The sequence below is a fragment of the Larimichthys crocea genome, chromosome XIII (genome assembly GCF_000972845.2).
Source record: "Larimichthys crocea isolate SSNF chromosome XIII, L_crocea_2.0, whole genome shotgun sequence".
Taxonomy (NCBI): domain Eukaryota; kingdom Metazoa; phylum Chordata; class Actinopteri; family Sciaenidae; genus Larimichthys; species Larimichthys crocea.
In genome coordinates, this window is record NC_040023.1 from 14829178 (window position 1) to 14837940 (window position 8763).

Sequence of the window (8763 nt, forward strand, 5' to 3'; positions counted from 1 at the left end):
AGTGGGTATAAGATTGGTGATAAATGCTGGAATTATTTCTCTCAAACAAACAATGCATGCAATGTCAACACAGCACATGAAGCACGTGTACAAGCCAAGAGGCATGTAGCCTGTACGACCAGTGAGTAAGCTCACAGCCCTCTTTAGTTAATTAGAGTCTTGTTGTGTACGTATTGTTTATCGAGCTTCTGATGCAAAACAAGACTTCTTCTTCATGATTGTCTTATGTCTAGTCCCTGATTACTGCTATTAGCCACTGTATGCTCTGCAATTTAGCTGAATACAACCAATTCAAGTAGTCTGCAATTAAATCTTACACAAGCCTGCAATCACCACGTGACAACTGATCTGCCTACCGAACGCAGCTACAAGAGCAATCCTGGAAGGCTTCGCCATCACAATTTACACTTAGACTTTGTATGCAAGTGTAAAATCCACTGTCAGTGCCAAATTTAATAATCAAGTAGCTCATGACAGCACGTTCTGGCCTGTATTTTATTTTTAAGAGATTATTAATTTGCAAAGGGCCAACAGATTGTAAAAGACTGCGCACTTGAAGTTCAGGTCTTTAAAAGTGTGTCCCACTTAGAGGCCAAGCACTCATCTCCCACATTTAAGACACCTAGATTAAGATGGATTAGTGCCAAGACTCAGGCCACAGGCCAACCACCAAGATCATCTCTTTTCTCCCTGGACTGTTTCTCTATCTCGCCCTTCTGATCTTGTGGTCTGTATAGTTCACACTTGTTGTTAAGTTGTTAAAAACAATCTGTATCAAGCAGTTGCATACAAATGTGTACACCCTGAAAGACACACCATATTTACACCCTGTTTAATGTAGTATGATATACTAGATTAAACTAATATTGGCCCATCCTGCCTTCCTTACTCACTTGTTTCCCACTTTAAACCTACACACAAAGACAAATATCACTGGATTATCTTTGTGTAATAATGATATTAGCTTCTGTGCTTTAAGAAGATTGTTTAACTTGTGTTGAAGGTTGTTTAACTTTTGACAGGGTGGCTTTAAAATATAGCTATTTTGTACAGCGGTTGTAAACATGATGCATATGGACTGAGGCCAGTTGGCCAAGAATTAAATCCCATTACAATGCCAGAAGGATCTTGGACTGATCTTTCTAAACCTCTTACAATGCTATTCCATTTGTCTTAAAACTTTACAGTCTCCATCCTTCTGAGTTTTAATTATATGAAAACAATGGAGACTAACAGCTATTATACAGTACTTAGCATAAATAAAAGTAAGGTACCAAAGTGGCAGCCTCATGGGAAAAAAAAACATGGACTAGACTTAAGAGATGATGAGCAGTCCTAGAGTAGGACTGCCTTACATTGTCTAAGAGCTAAACCTGTAATCACAGAGATTATCAGGGGTTTGAGGCTCAAATAGGTTGGCTAATTAGTACTGAGACCTACATACATGAGAGGGATGGTCACTAAAAAGCAACTTGTTTTACATGGACCTTAAAGGGAGTGGGCAAAACACCAGGAAAACCTGATGATATGACACAGTCCAACAATAATTTTCCAAAATGATTGCCTTAAAAATCATCATATATCATAAATCAACAGCTCAAAATTCAAGAAGTGTTACAAACTTAGTATAAGTAATAATCTTGTAGCATTCACTACACTACAGTATGTCAGGTAATTGTCTTATTTTGTCTTTCTATTGGAACTTTTACGACTTTAAATAAAAACTTTCACCAAGGACTATAAAGAACAGAATTAAATTTCCATTAATTAATGAATAAAACAGCCTTTCTGACTTTGGCTTTGCAAGTCAACATAGTTTGATATGACTCCCCATAAGACAAGACGGATATTTAAAAAATGAATCTCTGTCTGAAGAAGCAAAATGTTTAGAAATAGTGAATACCAGTGACACTAGATTCTAGTGACCAAAACGATGATTAAGGTGTGTCATCCTGTCATCATTATCACCGCTGTCTTACACGTGTATCCTCCTCACCTGGCAGATTTCCGTCACTTCTGTCTTGTTGATGTATCCGTTCTTGTCTACATCAAACAGCGAGAAGGCCCACTCCAGCTTTCGGGTGGTCTTCCCAGTGGAGGTCATGTGCAGTGCAATGATGTACTCCTTGAAGTCCAAAGTGCCATCGTCGTTGGTGTCAAAGGAGCGAAACACATGCCGTGCGTAGCTCTTGGCATCACTGTCAGGAAAGAAGCGGGCGTAGATCTGTTCAAACTCTTCTGGTGTTATGCGCCCCGTTGGGCACTGCTTCTGGAAGTTCTCGTACCACTGGGAGATCTCATGTTCAGTGAATATGGTGCTGAGCTTCAGGTCCTCCAGGATCTCCTTTGATAATGCGCTACTGGTTGTATTTCCCATTGTGGTTGGTTTTAGTGTCTTAGTTATGTGTCTGACAAACTCACCAGCAAATATTTGCTACCTGAGTTCTTCTTCTCCTGTGCCTCCTGAACTTCTCCTTTCTTGCTTGCCGTCTCGTGTTGATTTCAGAGGCCAAAGAAAATCCTGCAAGTGAATGCAAAAAAGTGTTTCATTTACTCATATGGTACAGTCCACTTCAATCAACTTAGAAAATGACAAGATGATCAAAGGTAAGGCAAAGCTTACCTGTGCGTTGTGTTGGTAGATGATGGCTGGAGAATTGAGTGTCTCGACGAGTAAGACAGTGACAGATAAGGAGGGGAGGGGAAAACACACTCCTACCATGGATCACTGGGTTAATTCTGTTAATGCGGGATTTAAGGTGGCTGAGCTCTTGACTAAAATGAACCCTAGGTCCTGTTTTACTCTAATGGGTCTGGAAGTCTAGAAAGATCTACAGTATGTGACTGTTCATTCCTCTGTTATATCATTTCCATACAGTAGAGATTCAGAGTTACGCCTTGTGTTATTGTGTCCAAGAAATTAAAAGTCTTATTATTTAATCTTTCAATATTATTCAATCAACAGGGGGTTCAATGCATTTTAACTATATCTGTGTAGTTACAACCCCTCCATGAAGTTGAGAAGTGTCTGAGTGCTGCAGAATCATAAAAACTTAACGTTACTTTTCTACACCAAGAGATTTGCAACCGTTAAGCGATATTCTGGGAAACCAAGGTGGGTTTTGTCTGCTATTTCAGTAGTGGCCTTTCAATGGGTTTAGTTGACCACTCACATCTAATTCCAGACTACCATCTGTCCAGGGAGTTTAACGCCCTCACCCGCCCTCCTATACCTCCAATCCCAGCTACACCCCCTCATATCATCATCTCTGCCAGCCCTCTCTGGTCTTGACCTCCTTCCTGCCCAACGTGTGCGATGTTGTTGCCTCCTTTCATAGACTTTTCTGTGAGAAAGTCTTGGCCCTCATTCCGCACTCCACAAAATTATGTTTTTGTTAGTGGGCTGCCAGTTTTATGACAGACTTTGTATAACTTTGCAATGATTTGAATGTTTCTCGAAACTCAGTCCCAGTGCTTTCTCTGTACATGTTCTCCATCTTTATTGTCAACAGGATTTTCTTTGCTCCATAAATATACTCAGTGAGTCTATCTATTGGATTACGAATGCGCCGGCCCGTCCCACCCAATCCAACACTTTAGCCAATTACCATCATCATCCTGTGAGTGCCACGGCCAATAGATTTATCCCCTCCTCTCCACAAAACAATCCCTGACACCTGACCTATACCCTCAGCTTGACTAATTGCAGGAGCTAGAGCAAGCAAGGATTTGTGGCCACTTTTGAAGTGTTTTTCTGCTTGTGGAGAAGGTCAGGGTTCATGTAATGAACCGAATCCATAGCATCGAGGCAGAAACAGTTATGAAATGTTACTGTCTTTATACAGTAGCAGTAATATATAGATAGATTTCTTTTACAGGCAGTTAACATATAATACACATAAAAAAAGTGCCATAACAGGTGTAAGTTTGTTAATAGTAGTTGTCAACACATCTAAAAATATCTGCATTTAGGTCCTTGACTCACCACGGGCAACATCCCAGTTGGCTCGTCAGTGTGCCCATTAACTGGCAGCATAAAACTTCACCTGTGTTACGGCATCAACCTGGGAGCCAATTTAACGTCAGTGCTGATATATATATACTGCAAATCTGCCCTACTGATTGTCAACAAGGCAGGTCAGGCAAGGCCTTGTACTGTCTTGCACTTACACAACAAAACCGAGCAAACAAGGACTTTGTCTGTAATTGTGTGTGATTTTTTTAAGATTATTTCCCAAGTGAGGGTAATAATAATGTCAATTTATCAACACTTTCTCTACAACAGCACATTAGAGAACTCTCAATCATATTTCACAATAGTAACAAGGTTAAATAAGTACGAGCATTGATGAAATCATATGCACCTCACTCCCTGTAACATGAGAAACGGGAATGTTGAACAGGAAAACGCTTTTAAACTGAAAAATCCATTCTCAGCCCAAACAATGCCTTAGTGGGACACAACTGAAATCTTAAGACTGAAAGAGAGAGGAAAAGAGGAAGGGAGTTGTTCCTAGATAAATATCTGGTAATGGGTTATAATGACGCTTAATGACAGACATGAGCTTCCTTCTGAACGCTGGGGAAGAGAGGAACAAACAAATGATGACAACAATCCTGACATTTCTGTCCACTATGTGTGAGGCCTAAAGTTGTGACGTATAAGATAACAGTACTGTGGGTGCCTGCACACATTTCTACACCCATTGTCCAGAGAGAAAAGTCAGCAGCGCTTCTTAGGCTTTCACTAAAATCACATGTATGAATTTAAAGCATCACACAATTTCCACTGACAGCAAAGCTCCTGAGTCAACACTGAGGTAAGCAAAGTTATATTCTTTATACAAAATGCAAGAATTTAATGTTTCTTAAGTTATCAATGTTAACTCTGTCTTGATTTTGCTATTACTTGAGTTATTTTGGCTATTTGCCATTTAAATGACCAATTTTAAAATCTTTAATATAGATATAGATATTTGCTGCCAGTGGGTCAGTGATTACGTACCTATGCTGTATAGCCACAGACCTTTATTTTAAAGCAGTTCCAAAGAGTTACAAAGATACCAAATTTATCAGACTATATTTTCAGGAAATGTTTAAATCTTTAAAAATAAAGAAATAGTAGTCACGACAACTGGGTGTTAATCAGGACTATGTGTCATGTTGTAGGAGTAAGAAAGAAGAAGAAGAAGAAGAAGAAGAAGAAGCTGCTTGCAAAATAACCTTCAGACATCAGATAAAGGAATTGAAATCAACCATGACAACCAAGATGGAAACACTCGATCCTTCAGCTCTATCAGATATCGCTACTGTAACCTACAACCCTAAATCTGAGAAAGTGACCTTACCAGCAGGTGTCGTCTCGGTGACAGGCATGACCATGGTGACCGGGGGCGTTGAGCTGTCCTGTGGATCCTGTATTCTGGCCTTTGGGTTTTGGGGAACTCTCATTGGCTTCAGTTGTGTAGCTGTGGGGCTGTGGGACCTAACGAACCAGTCCAAAGGGGGAACCTCGCACTTACTGGGACTGGGATTTGTGATTCTCTCCCTCAGTTTTGTGATGGTGGGAAGTGTGGTGGTATTTTACCTCCTGACGAGGAAGAAGAGAGAAGTGAGGCGACAGGAGAGAGAGGATGGAAAAGAAGTTCTTGTAGAGAGTGGGAGAGTAATTAAAAAGGTCACAGTGTAAAAGAAATAATGACAGAACACAAGAGAAATTGATGACCTGGACTTGAATGGACTGGAAATAGCACACAGTCACAGTGCTATGAATGAAACATTCCCTTTGTTCCTCTTTTACAAAACAAGTTCCTTGCATGTCAGTTTCATTCTCTGGCTCTTAAAGATCCAGTGTGTAATTTTTAGGAGTAGCCCAGAACAGAAAAACCAAACACTGATCTTGATACAGACTTTTGCTTTTAACGTGAATTTGGCAGCCAGAGTTTTTCTTACGAGCTTGAAAGGAGAGGGTGAGACGTAGGAGAGTCTAATCTTTAAATCTAAATAATGTAGACTCCTGTTTCCCAGGGAAATATAATATATTATATCAATTTCATGCTACTCCACTACATTTAAAGGGAACTATTTTAAACTATATCTTATCAACAACTATAGTTACTAGTTACTTTGTTTATCAAGATATACATACAAAACACTGTGGGCTTTGTGTATGATGTTATTGATTAAACTACCCAACAGTAGTAAATGCGTCAGTAATATTAATCCATTATAATATAATACTATTCTGTGCCTAATGAATACTTTATTTTTGATACTTAAGATATATATCCTTCTGATAATATGTATGTAAAATTATGACTACTTGAAATGTTTTTATATTAACGCATTCATCTTTTATTCCAGTACACTTACCATCACCACTGTTTTTATATCTATATTTAATTTCATTATCACGACTGACAATTTTACATGTATGTAGACACACCATGTAGAGTATGTAATGAATGGACTACATATACGATGTTTGTGTTTGTGTGTGTGTGTGAGAAAGAGGAAGGTAGAGAGAGGAAGACAAAAATATGTGAAATAAAGTAGAGGGTGCAAATAATAAAAGAAAACATTCACATAATACAAAGTCTGAAGGTTTGTTCACACAAAGTTCTTTCTCATTTCCTTAAGCCATGCAGATATTTTCCGTGCAAAGGTTTTGGGACAGGTGTGTTCTGCCACAGAATATTAGAGGTCAATTAATTTTTATTTGTGCTGAAATATGACATTTTAAAAATAAAATCAACAGCTCACTGTTTTTATAGAAACGATGTCTGGTTATTGAAGATAATACACAGATCTCACTGTCCACAATTTTTATTGGACCAACTAAATAAACAGTCATAATAAACCAAGACATGTTGTATTAATCCCATATTTCAAAGCTTTGAGCAACGCAGATTCCTATTCACCACCATTGTACTGGTGAAGTGGTACAATGTCAAAGATGGATATCTCAAACCAACTCCTCTGCCCTCATTACACATGTAACCGTTGATAAAGAGAGACTGGGAGAATTGTAAAAATGATTGGTTATAGACATACAGAGACGGTATAAAACATGGACATGGTGTCTCTGACGTCATCCATAGGATCTGAATAGCTGGTGGCTCTGGCTGTCGTCATCTTGGCAGTCCTGCCTCCACAGCCTGCTGCCTACTCCAAAATTGAGTAGTAGATCATATAGGTGAGGCTCAATGAGACACCTGTGATGGCATTCACCTGTCACCTGTTACCAAGACACACAGTTAATTTCGTGTAACTTTAAGCCTTTATATAATTTAAACAGATAAGTTTTATTAAAGTCCAAGCTCTGTACAGTTATCACGAACGGGTAAATTAGCTATAGAGACAAAAAACTTTTTTTGTACCAGGCTCTAAACATGTTTATTTCTGCTGTGAAGTTTGACATTTTAATATGGGGCCTTATGGAGATTGACTCACTTCTGTAGCCAACTTCAAGTGGTTGTTTGGGGAAGTGCAGTTTTTGCCACACAGAGGTTGGTTTGTACAGGATAAACATTTATTAGGAAACTTACTTGCAGGAAGAAATAGTTCTTGTTTCTTCTTTTTAAACTTTACAACTCGAAAGGTGTTGTTTTGTGAGTGAGGCGGCCCTTTAATGTAAATAATTCTCAATGAGGATACAGATAAAGTACTTAAAAATCCAGCAGACAAAGGGAGATGTGGAAATAAGGTCAGGAAAGCACACATTTCACAGAACAGAAACCAACAACAGAAACCATAAAGCAGAGGACAGAGAGGGGTGAAATGTGTTAGTACCTCCATCTGCTGGAATTAAAACAAACTGAACATCACCCAATTATTTCACTCAACGTGATTTATAGTAAATGCTGTTTACCACTGTAACTCACTGTCTGAAACAGAAACCACCTTCTGCCTAAGCTGTTTTATTAGATGTTTTATTAAAACACATTTTTCTATTTAATAAAGATAAATCAGCACTGATACCCCTATAAAATCTTTTTTTTTTTTTAATGTAACCTGACACCTGAATATCTTTATCTACATGCACCAATGCAAACATTGACTTTTCCCACACTGTTCTTAGGTGACATGTGGAACAGCTCATTCTCAGGTATGTGCAAGAGAAGCCTGTGGTATTTCGACAGGTATCCGACTTGGCTCGTGCTCTGCTCGGGTCACCTGACAGCCTCCTTGGTCACGTGTGATCGTTCAAGTTTCAGGAACCCTTTTTTTGTCTCCGTCTGTAAACAGACCCGCCCACGTCCCGCCTCTTCTCCACGCCTATTGGTTGGAGCCAACACACGCAGCGCTCCGATTGGCCAAACCGAGGACATGTCTGCGCTCGTCAGAATCAAACAACACCTCCTTCTTTAAACTCGTTTATGTGTAATTGATATCGTCTCCGAAGAAAAGGCGGCTGGAATTTCAGTATTTTGGGGCCAGTGAAATAAAACTAACGAAGGAGTCAGCCTTCAAGGTGAGTTTATAAACCGGCAAACGAAAAACGGGACGACTCCGGCTTGTTTTTTTTCTGGTCTAAGGTACAACTTTGTAAACTTCTGCACGGAGATCTCTCAAGGTGTCCACAGTCAGTCATGTTACTTATTTATACAGTGTGTCAGTTCAAGTGTGACTTTTCTAAACGCCTGTGTGCCTCTTTAGGTTAGTCAAGAAGGCTAATTAACTTAATTATGGACGCATGTTATGACGTGTAGGCGTACGTGTGTGTTCACTGTTTGAATTTCTGTTTCATATATGTGGTGCTGT

The 8763-nt window shown here is 39.3% G+C and overlaps 2 protein-coding genes across 3 annotated transcripts in view; one reads left to right on the plus strand and one right to left on the minus strand.

The window, feature by feature from the left end:
- Positions 1-4331, minus strand: part of rcvrn2 (recoverin 2) — a 5487-nt gene extending 1156 nt beyond the window's left edge. Inside the window, exons 1-2 of the mRNA XM_010744406.3 lie at positions 2624-4331; positions 1997-2521 (exon numbers count right to left, since the gene is read on the minus strand). Of these exons, the coding sequence (XP_010742708.1) occupies positions 1997-2377 (381 nt within the window). The 5' untranslated portion in view covers positions 2378-2521; positions 2624-4331. The remainder of the gene's footprint in view (positions 1-1996; positions 2522-2623) is intronic.
- Positions 4332-8330: 3999 nt separating this feature from the next.
- si:dkey-17m8.1 (C-Jun-amino-terminal kinase-interacting protein 4) overlaps positions 8331-8763 on the plus strand; it is an 11241-nt gene continuing 10808 nt past the window's right edge. Inside the window, exon 1 of one of the 2 annotated variants that reach the window (XM_027286756.1) lies at positions 8331-8473. The gene's annotated coding sequence lies outside the window, so the exon portion shown is untranslated. The remainder of the gene's footprint in view (positions 8474-8763) is intronic. The other variant, XM_027286755.1, reaches the window with a different exon arrangement.